We start from the raw sequence: 13,963 nt of genomic DNA, 5'->3' as shown, positions 1-13,963 counted from the left end.
AAGATATCGATAAACTCAGTTATATCCTTGACAAAAACTTTTTATAAGACAAAGAAATTGGCACTATATTTTTAATCCAAATAAAGTACATTTCTTAAAAGCTAAAGAAATATAGAATACAAAATGAAAAAATCAATGGAAAATTATCTTACTAAATATTGAAATGACAATATATATATATATATATATATATATATATATATATCTTATTAAATATTGAAATAGAAAATTGATAGATGTAAATAGAATAAAACTATATCAAAAAGCTATAAGGTCATTGTTGTACCTTACAAATAATATAAGGTACAATACTGCATTGGCATGTCAAGACTTTGTTTAATACATGGAAAATCTATATATTTCACATTAATAAGAGTCAAGTATATCTTCTATTATTTGTAATGTGTATATATATATATATATATATATATATTATAATATGGTTGAAAAGATGCAAGCTTACAACTTGTAGGTTATATTGTTGTAGTTTGGAAAGGTTGTAAGGTAAATTGTTGCTTTGTTGGTGGTTTCATATTCAAAATGGATGGCACAATAGTTACATGGTCTAGCAAGAAGCAACCTATTGTTTCTATTTCATCAATGAAAGTAGAATATGTTGTTGTAAAGGAGGCTTTGTGGCTATAAAAGATTATGAGAAATTACTAAATAAAGAAACTAGATTGAATCCTTATCTCCAAGGTTAACCAATCATGCATTGTGATTGTCAAGAAACTTACACATCACTATTGCACTAAATACTATAAAATCCAACATTATTTCATCAGACAATTTATAGAAACAGAAGACATCTAATTGAGATATTAGACTAATGAAAATATAATAGCAAATATTTTTACAAAACAAATCGCCAAGTGTGTTACCTTGCCAAAATGGTCCAGCACAGTGTAGAATCCACCATCTAACAAAGAAACATAAATCTAGTTCTTCTATTTTCACAACACAATCCCGGAGACAAATTTAGACTGATGGATAAGATAAACATGTATTTATTCCATCCCTTTACTGAGCACTGAAGAGGCTAGGTATGGTGGTTAAGGTGGATGCTGCAATGGGGAGGTCCCGGGTTTAATTCTTAGCTCTTGATTGTGCTACGTTCACAATTATTTTGAAACTTAACTCTTTCCCTTTGGCACTACATATTTGGGTGTCAGTAATATACTGTAGTGATGGGCTTAGTACTTCTCTGACCTGCCTCAGACTAGGCCACGGCATAAGAACGAAATTAGAACCTTGATCTATTCCGAATGCAGAATATTGCAAAACCGAAGTGCTTGCTGCAATCATACCGATGAATACGCAAGACAAGCTCGAAATATAAACGATTTTGGCATTGCCACAAGTTACCCCCAGCTGATCCTCTTCGCCAATGTCAATGTTTCTTGGTCTTGTAGCTTTTCTAACCTTGCTCCAATCTTCCTCGACACCGTGTTGCGCATACCAAACGCTGATACCTTCACATCTTCTATCAGCTAGGCTTTCTCGTTCGCCTGGTCGAGTGCCTCCTTCACTAGCTACTCCACTCGCAAGAGCGTGAAAACTTTGAACACCATTACAGGAGTCAGAAAACAACTGACGAGAAATTTTATGGAGTCATCATTAAATATCGCCACCGCTGAAACTGGCACATCAAGAATAAATAGTAATCTCAACTGATGTTGCTTCTCAATAAATCTAAGCAACTTAAGTTTCTAATTTATTCCTTCAATACATCTCGAATTACATTCTCGTTCGTCTACGACCCTATATGCACAAAAACAAAGTTTCATAGTACTCCAAAAACGCAGATGAATGAACATTAAAGTTGGCTTTTTGATAAACATTTCACAACCCAGCTTTGTTCTTCGAATCATATTCAGAAACACATTAGGCTGGATAGCGATCTATGAAGAAATGGCACCAACTGCAACCAGCAATTGATTGTTAAAACTTTTTGCAGTTCAAATTTACTACACAAACTACCACCCAGAAATTTATGATACGAACATCCAGATAATCGCAGAAGCAGAAGTAATCTATAATTGTAAGTTTAGTCAACAAGATATAATCTGATTAATTAATATAAGCATATCTTGTGTGTAAGAATGGTTATACACAATTCACACGATTTAACTAAAACATATATAATTTGAAATGTTTTCTTCAATTCTGCACATAATTTTTTTTGGGGGTTTAACAAATATATTCTTTAAATGGGGGTGGAGCTTTCTCACCCCTCGTCGTCTTGTGCATCCCCCTCCGTGGCTCTTGTGCCTCGTGTGTTGTGTTGTGTTGTTGCTTCGCTGCTGCTCTTCCTCTTTCTCTTCCTCCTCCTGCCCCGTTCCTTCTCGCTTCTCCTCTCCTCTCCCTCGCGTAACCCTAAACCTTTCCTTTCTCTCTGTTTCCCTTCCCTCGCAGCGTTCTATCACCGCCCTTCCTCTTCTCTTCTCTTCTCTTCTCTCTGTCTTCCCTCTGTTTCTCCCTCTCTCTCTCTCTCTTTTTGTTCATCCTGCGCTCTTCCTTCTTCTCTTGCCTCCTTAGGGCTTCTTCTCTTTCTTCTTCTTCCTCTGGTTCTTTTTATCCTCTCTTCTGCGCTTTCCTGGCAGCGGCTATGGTGACCGCGTCGGACGATGCTCTTCTGAAGGAGTTCTTTGCGGAAGTCAGTGATGTTGAACGCGACAATGAGGTACTGCGTGTCCTGGGTTGCTTTAAGCTGAACCCCTTTGAACATCTTAATCTGCCCTTTGACTCTGACATTGATGAAGTGAGAAGACAGTACCGCAAATTATCCTTGTTAATTCACCCTGATAAGTGCAAGCATCCTCGGGCTAATGAAGCCTTTGCCGCCCTCGCTAAAGCGCAACAATTACTGCTGGACCCCGCGGAACGAGATTACATTGTTTCTCAAATCAACTCAGCCAGAGATGAGTTGCGGTCTGAGAGGAGGAAGAAATTGAAACGTGACAATGCGTCTAAAATCAAGTCCATGGTAGATGAGGGGAAATTTGAGAATCAGTTTGAGCAGTCGGATGAGTTCCGGCAGGCTTGGAAGAAGCGTGTCAGAGAGATGTTGACAGAACAGGAGTGGAGACGGAGGAAGCTCACCATGCGCATTTCAGAAGAAGAGGGTAGGGTGAAGAAAGAGGAAGAGGAGACTCGGGAGATGTGGAAACACAAGCGGGAGCACGAGGAGAAGTGGGAAGAAACCAGAGAGAATAGGGTTTCTAGTTGGCGGAACTTTCAAAAAGGGGGTAAGAAAACCAAGAAGGGCGAGCTTCGTCCCCCAAAGCTGAAAACAGAGGATCCGAACAAGTCTTACGTACAACGGCCTGTGAAGAAAGGATGAGTACTATATCTCCAGGAAGTTTATACTTTAATTCTCACCCTTTCTTTCCAATTGGAAGCACAACTAAAACTTTGTGTCATCACACATTTCGAATTGAGGAACCTGTAGGCGAGAGAATGCTGAAGTAATGACGCACATGGGGAGGTGACTATGGTTCAAAAGATATGCAATCAGAAATTTGAGATTTGCGATTGTACCACTAGGAAATTAAGAGTCTTCGGGTAGTTACCCAGTCTAGGTCTGAAAATGGAGCCACCAGCCCTTTCTATGGAGATTATTGTAAAGATAGGTTATTGGGATGTTTCTATGCAGTGTATTGATAGAGAGGAAGAGGAGCCCTTAAGCATAATGATCAGCAGCTCGCAACAGGTTACTCGGAAATGTTCAATTCTGCTGGTAACATATGTAGTCCATTTCGGATGGATTTCGTGTTGGTTTATTCTTTACGCATTTGCTGCTGTTCACAAGTTTAAAAGTTGTAAAAAACTTACGCCGTGGTAGCCGGTCTCGAGGGATAATAACCTTAAAAACTTCTTTGTCTTTAATTACCAGAACTCATAGTTTTTGTGGCAGAATCGGTAAAAATGGCTGTCAAATTGTCTTGCAAATCCATGAGTCAGAGAGATCCCTGTAGGATGTGAAGTTGTGGCTCAACTCAGAACGTTGCAGTTAAGTAAGCAATGGGTTTGATTGCCTTTGTGAGTGTTGTGAATGTGCTCCGATAATGGATCCGCTTTTTCATCAGATCCAAGAGGTGCAAATAGTGTGTGAGCACCTGGGAAGAGACCAATTCATTACGAAGCGGGAGTTGTTTTGTGTTTTGCATGACTCCCCTTGTATCAGGTTCTGAATTCCAAAATTGGACTTGCCATCGTAAAAATCTCAACAATTTTGTTGAATAATAGGAATCCCTAGCGTAAGGCAAAGGCTCTATACTTAACCTTAAAATACTGGAACTTCGAAGTCACGGAACAATAATTATTCATTCACACTACCATTGTAAGATTATCACACGTTACATGTATTGCTAACCACATTTATTATCATGATGAAAGTGGTGGTGTCCTTCTGAACTCAATCGAATTATCGATTCCGAACAAAAAGATATGTACTGCATACCTCCTTACGAATACAATTAGTGATGTTTTACATTAGTAGATGTTTGCAATGAATTTTAACATGAGCCTAACTGGTACATATTAATCTAATATCTTAGTAGTATTGAAACGTACCAAAATGACTACATAACAGCCTAACAAATAAAAGTGAATAAAAGTACATTAAAAAATAAAATAAAATATAGAAATTGAAACAAGATGCATCAATCCTTTTGACAGTGTATCTAGAATTTAAACACGTAATCTTAAAATGATTATGGTTTTTTCTTTTTATTATATAAAACGATTGCGATAGGTACAATTTAGTCAGAAAGCCCTTCATCCTTGATAACTATAATTTTCATAGTTGACAAGCATCAAGGTCTAACAAACTTAAAATTAAATAGTGTGTGTACAAAGATTCAAAAGAAAACAAAATGGAACACTTAGATTTAGTTTCAAGGATGACACTACGGTTGTGAATTAGCTTTCAAATAGTCAATAGCATATTTTCATACACCCATTTGAGACATTTTCTTTTTTAAATGCACAAAAATGTATCAATGATGCTCCAAACTATATCATTAATAGAAAAAACCTCCACCTTACTGCAAAGCACATGCAACTTACTACGAAGTAATGAACCGTAGTGTGTGATTGTCCTGAGATCCTGCTGTAAAGTGACACAAAGTACTTCCTTCAAATCGCCGTTCTTCGGAGTTTCGTAATGGTTTGAAGGAGCCCTTCAACACTCTCATCACCACCACCTCGACAGCCTCCGCTGCGTCACCCGGCTGCCATGAGCAGCACATATAACATGGTAGCAGTCCAACTTGCAAATCCAAGCCCAGGTTGTCGGATCCTGGAGTTTGCAGATCCGTTTTCAGGCTGCGAAGAGTCTACGTGTGATGGCGTTGGGGCCAATCCTTCGTAGCCATTTAAGCCCCCGGCTTCACGAATGCTGCCGGCTGAGCTCTCGAACGTCCAGGACCACACTTTGTGTTGCGCGGTTCCACTCCTTGTGGCAGCCGAGAAACCAACATACATGTACTCATTCACAATTCCTGACAGGTCCAAGTCCACAGCTAACAAGGGAACATCAGGCTTCTGATATCCGCCGGTGGGGGAATAGGGCGCCAGAGTCACTTGCATCTTCCTCCCCTCCCCATCGTACTCAATCCATGTCTTGACATGCCCTTCGACCAAGCTCACTCCCTGGCTCCCCGATGCAGCTTCGCGCGCGACCACTGAATTCAATCTGAAAGTCGACACACTCACCGATTCTACTCAATTGACAAGCATGCCCAAGACAGTAGAAGACCCTACCCGATTTCTTATTCAGTGATGGTGCACATGGGTATCTCACTTACGTGTTGACATTCACACCAACGTGGTTGTTGCTGATATCCCAAAACTCAACATCTTGCTGCACGTCGAACTCGACAGCCACCATTTTGGCCTCTGTATTTGGAGCTGCAAAGCTGGTGCCAGCTGCTGGAGACAAAAGCCCCATCCATGCCCCTCCACTGCCCATGGTTACGTTGTCTGGGACGATCAAAAATGCTAAACCCTCACCTTCATTGTCCTTGTTAATCCCTGTTTCTATGGAAAAAATAAAAGTTGTCATGAAGGAGACCGAGGCTAGAGTGGAAGGCGTCTTGAATCGAATGGGATTCCTATACAATGCTCTACCACTGGCATTGATTGTGAGCTCTAATGCGAGGTCATTCTGTGCAACACTCGCATCTCCCAGGAGTGTGAGGTTACTTCGATCCTGAGAGAACTGGACAAACTGGAAGTTGAAGCTGCTACGTTGACCTAATGCACAGCAGCACAAAGTAAGAGTAGTGATGAGCTGCACCATGACTAGAGGTGCAGAGTTACAGTGGCTAACTAGCCATGGCTGACCAAGAGGAGGCTGCATAGTAGGAGTCAGAAAACAGTTTGAGGCTTAGTGGTTATGGCGGCAACGAACAGACCCAAGAATACGAAGGGACACGCAGCCAGAGAACTAAGAGAAGCTGGTATTGGTGCGATCTGAGAAGCTAAGAGTGTTTTTGCCTCACAAATAGGTCCCAAAGCTCTTGTAATGATCCGACAAACTAGAGAAGAAGAAGTAGAAGAAGAGTACGCGGACATGCCATAGTAAACGTCGTCCACTGATGCAGCTGGCTCTCGTTGTGTGCGACTCCCAACTACACTCCAAGCTCACTGCAAGTTCACTCCCCTAGTTTAGTATTCCCTCGTCTCTGCCACCACATCCGTCACGAGTAATGGTGCCCAAGGAGAACATTCGACACTAGGAAAGCTATGCAATTAATCGTTGCTGTAATGTGCGCAAGAATGAGCCTGTCGACCCTTGAGAAGCAAGGAGCCCTGGATGGCAGACCGAGGCAGGTTATATCTTGTCCCACCAGACGCAAGGCAAGAAATTTGTACTAGAATATGATCGATGGGAGTTTAAAAGTTGCTAATGTGGGATTTAGAGTAGACGATATGGTGTGACAATATATTTGAAGATGATTGTCAATGACAAGACCTTCGATAGAACACACACTTTTCACCAAAAGTGTTATGATGATGAACCTTATTCATAGGCTTGTTCACAGGATAATTTTCTTCAGTTTAACACCTTTGAAATATTTCACGGGCTTATCTTATGAACAATCTATTCCCTAGAACATCCTTCCCTCAGACCGATTTATTCATTTTATATGCCATTATGTTGTTTCTTCTTTCTCCGATGTCCCAGAACAAGCTGAAACCAATTTTAATTCCCACACGCGTCGGATTTAGACAAAGAGGTCACAAATACCCGTCAACATACCCTGTGATACATTGATGTCCGTATCTGCCCCCCTGAAAGCGATAATTCCAGAACATTACGTCATCACGCGGATGTAAGAGGCGGGTGTTAGCAAGATACCATGGGTCTTGCTCATAACATACCCGAAGGGGTGGACATAGTTACTCTACCAATTCGCTGTACAAATTCGAGACCGACTCATACTGTTTTGCTGGTGGCTCTACGACACCTCGTGTACAGCACCACCAGAACACTTCCCCAACTACACAAGTCTTTAACCTTTTGAAGACTACGTTTCCCTTCCCCGCGCTTCAAATTAATCGGCCCTTCCAGTTCATGGCCGATGGTATTCATCAAGGACCACTTTTCTAGCGACGGAATCACTTGGTGTAGTTCAGACACCCTCCTGTCACACACTATGTACATTAGGATACAGTACTGGTTCAATTTGACGGAGCCAAAGTGGTGGCAATGGTCTGACGATTAGTATGATCACTCCACAACCAGGCACGTTGTCGACACTGACAGTTGCAGTGTAATAATTGATGAACGATGAATCAATACCATCCAGTTAATAGCGTGTTACTGTCAACTCTTCACTTCATTTATGACATGGGACCATCTCTGAATGATAGTGATATTTTTAGCAGCAACGGGAAATTAAGGATTCGATACTGTCAGCATAATTTTACTTCGTAAAACCCAGGCGTCACATTCCAGCGCGACTTACTGGTGGTATCGTGATAGCCAAGCTCATTCCTACAACGAACCACTCGATCCCGAGGTGCTCTGCCTAAAACAAGGCGAGCATCTTGATCCCACATAGCGCCTACGCCTTTCTACAAGGCAAGCACGGTTGGACATGACAACCTTCAGGAGGAATCATCATGCGCTTGGTCAGTTGTCGAAACCTTGATTCATGAATCTCGAGAACATCTGGCGACGCATCCATTGCAAAAATACACGTGCGTAAGACGGGCGGGACAACAAATATATCCGTGAGATGAAACACATGGGGAACGAGGCCGTCAGCTACATTGACGATGCTAAATTGAGCTCCTCCAAGGTCATCAAACAAGGCATCTGCAAAATAACTTTCATTGATCGTCTAGAAGTACGACTTGGCATGAAGTTGCCCAGCTTTTCTCTTCTTCAAAGAGAAACTTCTACTCTATACGTGTCTAGGTATAGTGCGAGATCGATTTGATACGCATTTAAGTCAGAAATATTGGAAAATATTGGCAGATTGTACGCTTGACCTTGCCCATGGGTCCCTTCTCTCTCTTGTACTGAATATGACCAAAAAGGCACCAGGTTAGGTATTTGTACCTTTCTCAAAGTGAAACACGGATTCTTTATAGAAGTTATTACGAGACGCATTCATCATGAGATTATTCCAGTTCTACGCATAATCCCGAGAACATTGAAATGTACGAAGAGTAATGCTTATGCAAAGAATAATCTGTGAAGTTACAATACAACAGTATTATCACTGCAAGATGAGAACATGAGTACCATAGTAATGCTGTGATGCCTGGTTTTAGCTATTAGAAAGTCACGCAGGTTTAGAGCCCGTAGTCTTGGTACTCTTCCGACCCAATAAAGAGCGCAGTAAGCTCTTGCTCCGTGCTTGCGTACTCTTTGAATCATTTGCACCATTCTCAACTGCGTGCGTTGGAATCATAGTGGATGAGCGCGAAAAGCCAGCGCCCTAAGAAACAAAAACATGTCATTAGCATTCACACGTATTTGTTATGTTTTGAAGTCTAAAACCTAAACTCTAAGCTCCAAAATTTTGTTACGTCTTCGAGTCAATCGAATTTCAACTCAAACACACAACTCAAACCGACAACAACCTGATTTACAATACAAAAGGGCTAAGGCTTGATTACTCTTGCAATAACATAGACTTGCACGATAAGAAACAAGTCATACCCGCGTAGGAGCTGTTTTTGCAGGTGTGAAGGATCCGGATCTTTGGGTGCTGAGTTTAATCGACTCAGGATACTTAGAAGTGGATAAACCTGCTTCCGATGTCCTAGGCATTGAGTCACCGTTATCTACACACCCCACAAAAAAAAATGGAGTTCGGTAAGACATTAGAACCACCAATTACATACCACAATCTCAAAGACCACAAGATGGTAGTATCAATGAAAATCACAATATCCACCAGTTACCCCAATGCTCTTAAGTAGGTATCTCTAGTTACTTCAATCTCGAGGTATCAAACCCTATTCGTATCACCCTAAATGGATCAAATGGATTCGTCAACCCTAAATGGATCCATAAAGAAAATACTGCGCTGATTCTAGAACAAACGATAAGAGCTTGCTATGAAGCCTTAGAAACTTCTGCACTCCTTTTAAAAAAGCCAAAAGAAAATTTAACCAATAGCTAGACTTTGCTTGCTGCAGACGTTTAGATAATAAGCAACATCAAAGTGGACTTCATGCTCTTAGAAAAGAGCGATGAAGATGTGAGATGGTGAAAGTAAACAATACTTACACAGAGGGGGAGTGAGAAAAGAACCTTTCGACAAAGAAGCTTCCAACACCCTCCTACCAGAAGCTGTCGGTGGGGGAGTTCGCCGTCCAGTACTGTTAAAAAGCCAAATAACTCATGATATTGGTCTAGACCAGCATCCCACAATTAAAAAAACGTTTCAAATAAAAATGTTCCATAATGACAACACAAATGCAGATAAAACGGAATGATCAACTTAACTGACTAATCAAAACAAAAACTGTACCAAGAATTTCAAAAAACAATGATGCATAATGTCCATCCAAGTTCCGATGCCACTCATGTTGCCTCTACAGGAACTTTTTAAGGCATGATATCAAGTAGAATTTGCTAAGATCAAAAGGTGCATTGGATCTAAAAAAAACATGCCACCTACTCCGAGGCACATCAATGAGTATAGCAGAAGGGTACGATCTAGGTCGCGAGGACAACAATAATCACCTGATAGAACGCTTGCTACTGGTACTACCTTCACTTGTGGAAGTCGGTGCGGTTTCAGACGTAAAATGCCATGCCAAGGACTTAGATCCACTTGAACCTGCTCAAACAAGAACAGTTAGTTCACGAGTTCATGCATTTGCTATAATGCTCACAGAATTGCATACAAAGAGTTGCTGCAGCTTCTGCAATATGCTTTAATTTGGTTTTAAAACAGACGGATGAAGTTCACTATTTCATTGCATCAAGCAGGCTGCCCCATCATCTCATAGAACAATGAGCATACTGATTGACTCATATGCTCACCAACTGTCTCAACCCGGAAAAAGAGTACTACAATATTGTGAACCCGAGCTGCCCCTTATCTAAACAAACAACGGCAACAAGCAGAATCCGAACGATCATCATGCAGAAAGGATAAAAACTATTTAATTGATACAAACAAAAATAGGAGTTAATAAGGAGTTTCTGTTACTGGCAAAATCGGTCGGATAATCCTTCGCCAGCGGTTGTGGTTGCATTTGTGGAGTGGGAAGAGGATGTGATTCTGATTTCAATGGTGACATGTGGGAATGCACAGAATCAAAATTCTCCCGCACTAAAGAAAGGTTGAGCTCTCCTTCCGCACATGGATCTGTAAACATTCACATATATCAAGTAAGAACTTCATAATTTATACAATTTGATAGTTTGAAATTTGCTCCCCATACTGTCTTTCAAAAGGGGCAACCTATCGTCAGTTACGGAAGATGTACAGGCGGGTCAGTTCCTCGAGTATAATGTACATGTAGCTAAACCCCGTTTCCAGATCAGTTTCGCAGGTGTCTCACTTAAGGACAAAAAGAGAAGGGTGGAGGGAAATTTACCGGGTAAGACATAATGCTTGTGGTTAGCGTGCATTGTTTTTGCTAATGATTGCTGCTTCAGCCCTTCCCGATCTGAATGCTCTTGACATGAGCGCATTCGCTGCCATACGAAACAAATGAGAATAAGAGAAGAATTTCGATAGCAACCTGAGATCATATAACCTACTACCAATAGAGCAGCACACAAGACTCAGATTAGAAGACTTCGGCACCAAACATCCACGACATCCAAAAGGAGTAAATTGCTGCGAAGATGAAAGAAAATTAATGTAGACATTCGAGAGAAAAAACTGTGGCCCCAAAGTTGAAGATTGTACCTGAGCCACCGAAGCAGCTCGGAGTTCAGTTGCGGAAATTTCAGTTGTCTGCTGTCCAAGAAGGTCATTAAGCTTATACGCAACTGTTCCCAAATGGTCCACTGCATTGACCAATGCTTTCACCGAATAATCCTTCAGGTTGTCCAGCACCCTGGCACATGATATAAGACTTCGTGTGTGAGGGTACTAGACAGCTTCCGGCTCCAAGAAAAATGACTTTCACCCTTTCAAGTCTTTCCTCTCGTCCACGTATATGAAGCAGTAACAATAGCAGTGTAATGATTACACCAATGTAACAGAGACACCGAGAACCAAGGTAATCACAACAGCTCAAGAAGTCACAGCCAAACATTAAAAGAAAGATATCAATCAATACCAAATGTTATGGTATTACCGGACGGTTACTTGCATTAATCGTAATGCGGCTTCACATGCATTCCGTACATACCAATCTCGAAAGTTACAACGAAGAACTAAATGATGTACTACGTCAGAAATTCACCGAAGTCAAATGCTTGGAAATGTTGCAGCCGAAACATGATGGACTGTTGTCGGGAGGCAACACGAAATCAGCAATTCAGGGCAGTTGACAAAAGGGTGATTAAAGTCGTTTGGAGGAACTCACACTTGCTTCTGGTCACTGTAAAGATAAGAAGATTCACAATACTCAGCGGCTGAATAGAGTTGCGGACGAAGGTTCTTCAGCTCCTGCCCACAATGAAAAGAAACCCACTATCAATCCAAGTCTGCTTTCTAGATGTTCAAGATACAGGCACGAAGTGTAAAAGCAAACATAATTGGCGTACTGGAAGCGTTAGGAACACCCAACCTGACCTATTTATGAGGCTAACACAAGTACATGCCGTCAAGTGTCGCATTTAAAGATCGACATAACTGATAACACTCGCCACAAAGACCATATTCAATCAGGTTACAGCGAAGCAGTTTGTAAAATCGGAATATGCCAAAAACCAATAAGTAGTTTATACAGAGACTGTCGCATCCCTGTAATGTAAGATGGGATATATGAAAGAGAAAATGCGGTGAGGTTCAAGCAGCACGAAAGAAAAAGATGTCCTCACAAAGTAAATTCGTGTGTCAATTACTTAGTAGGTAATCCAATGGTTGAGAAAGGGCAAGAATATAAGCCTGATTCTTACTCTAAGCTGGCTGCTCAAAGTTCAAATCCTCAACCACAGATTTATCTCAGTTCAAACAGAGGTGAAATCTGCCCTTGTTGAGGCGGAGCACACATTCAAACTTCTTGACGAAATCTCTGTATGTAGAACAGCTAAATGTAACACCATAATACTGTGATCAAGGGGAGCTAAACAACAAGTAGGAAAACTTCCCCACGACAGCACTTCCGCGGCAGGGGGTTAATAAAAATTAAATTAAAAAATCCAGGAACAAGTCTTTAGCATGCTATGAGTGCAAGAATGGTCAGTAGCGTACTTTCAAAGCTTGGACAAAATGACGGCTGCGCTGCATTTCGAGCTCGTCAAAAGTCATGTGCACCGGATCCACATCTGCATCAGCCTCAAGTGATGGCGAGGTGCTGCGAGAGGGGGAAGCTCGGAGCGACGACTGAGGCGAGCGGCGGGGCGATACATTGGCCGCCACCGTGGCGGTACCCATAGTAGAGAACAGAAACCCTTTAGAGCTAAATCGAACAGGTTGAATCTTGGGGGGGGGGGGGGGTGCTCTCCAGGAAAACCCTGGAGAAAAGCCCTAGAAACCTTGGTCAGCGCAGGCTACCCATTCCATCGCAAATATAGTAGAACAGACGAGACCGGAGAGGAGGGGGGAGAAGAAGAAGAAGAAGAAGGACAAAACAAACAACAACAAGACCTTCTAATCTCTAGTAAGGGTAGGGGTTGTGATAGGGCTGCGAGGAGGGGGCTCGCGAAGGGGTGTAGCAGCAGGAAAGCATGAGGGCTCTCACTGAGCGCCTGTTGTTGTTGGTGTTGTCGTAGAAGTAGTAGAAGTAGTAGCAGTGCGTGGTGTCGGTGTGGAGCTTTCTGTGGCTGTGGCACGGTAGGGAGGCAAAAGAGAGGGGAAAGGGGGCAGGAGACGATAAGCGAAGCAATACAGACGATGCAATGGAATGCAAAGAGGAGACGAGACACGAGACACGAAATGAAGGGGGAAGCCACGCGAGAGAGGGGGACACTCTCGGTCGGGTCGGGGTGTTGTGGCCTATTCCATCGGAAACATCCCCACCTCCCTCCCTCCCGTTCCCTTCCTCCTCCTCCTCCTTTTTCCCGTTCCCCTCTTCCTCCCATGCGGTACGTTTTGATGAAGAGGAGCCCGACGGCAATAATGATGATGCAACAATGCCCATTTCTGTTATGTCTTTTCATCATGCTCTTCGCTGGCATAGATAAATATATAGATATATATAATGCAAGGCATTGTGGCAACCCTGTCCATCCTCTTGTCATGGATGTAAAAGAGAGAGAGACTGACTGACTGCTGTTTCCGCACATTGCCCATCGTCACATTCTCCTGCACCATCCAAAGCCTCTTGCTTCTTTTTCTTTATGCCACACCACCATGGTCACTGTTTT

The 13,963-nt window shown here is 42.1% G+C and overlaps 3 protein-coding genes across 6 annotated transcripts; 1 reads left to right on the top strand and 2 right to left on the bottom strand.

The window, feature by feature from the left end:
- The first annotated feature begins 2,413 nt into the window (after window positions 1-2,413).
- LOC112291287 (uncharacterized) lies at window positions 2,414-3,818 on the top strand. The gene has a single exon (XM_024538469.3). It carries the CDS (start codon window positions 2,609-2,611, stop codon window positions 3,341-3,343), a length of 735 nt encoding a protein of 244 aa, XP_024394237.1. The 5' UTR covers window positions 2,414-2,608; the 3' UTR covers window positions 3,344-3,818.
- A 1,073-nt stretch (window positions 3,819-4,891) lies between these two features.
- On the bottom strand, window positions 4,892-6,881 carry LOC112291286 (lectin-like protein At1g53060). Its single transcript, XM_024538468.3, has 2 exons — window positions 5,811-6,881; window positions 4,892-5,698 (listed from the first exon to the last, which is right to left on the bottom strand). The coding sequence occupies exons 1-2, from the start codon at window positions 6,362-6,364 to the stop codon at window positions 5,227-5,229; spliced, it is 1,026 nt and encodes a 341-aa protein (XP_024394236.1). The 5' UTR covers window positions 6,365-6,881; the 3' UTR covers window positions 4,892-5,226.
- A 1,331-nt stretch (window positions 6,882-8,212) lies between these two features.
- On the bottom strand, window positions 8,213-13,646 carry LOC112291284 (uncharacterized). Of its 4 annotated transcripts, none has more exons than XM_024538465.3 (10): window positions 12,849-13,552; window positions 12,019-12,101; window positions 11,394-11,544; window positions 11,077-11,176; window positions 10,686-10,844; window positions 10,214-10,310; window positions 9,755-9,846; window positions 9,182-9,306; window positions 8,762-8,957; window positions 8,213-8,535 (listed from the first exon to the last, which is right to left on the bottom strand). In XM_024538465.3, exons 1-9 carry the CDS (start codon window positions 13,029-13,031, stop codon window positions 8,802-8,804), a joined length of 1,146 nt encoding a protein of 381 aa, XP_024394233.1. In that variant the 5' UTR covers window positions 13,032-13,552; the 3' UTR covers window positions 8,213-8,535; window positions 8,762-8,801. The 4 variants fall into 4 exon arrangements, with proteins under 4 accessions (XP_024394233.1, XP_090111659.1, XP_024394232.1 ...); XM_090255533.1 differs by having other exon boundaries at window positions 9,779-9,846; XM_024538464.3 differs by lacking the exon at window positions 8,213-8,535 and having other exon boundaries at window positions 8,676-8,957; window positions 12,849-13,646.
- Window positions 13,647-13,963: the final 317 nt, after the last annotated feature.

This window comes from Physcomitrium patens, chromosome 14, assembly GCF_059467195.1.
Source record: "Physcomitrium patens ecotype Gransden chromosome 14, ASM5946719v1, whole genome shotgun sequence".
Taxonomy (NCBI): Eukaryota; Viridiplantae; Streptophyta; class Bryopsida; order Funariales; family Funariaceae; genus Physcomitrium; species Physcomitrium patens.
The sequence above is the reverse complement of the archived record's forward strand: the minus strand, read 5'-3'. Positions and strand labels throughout refer to the sequence as shown.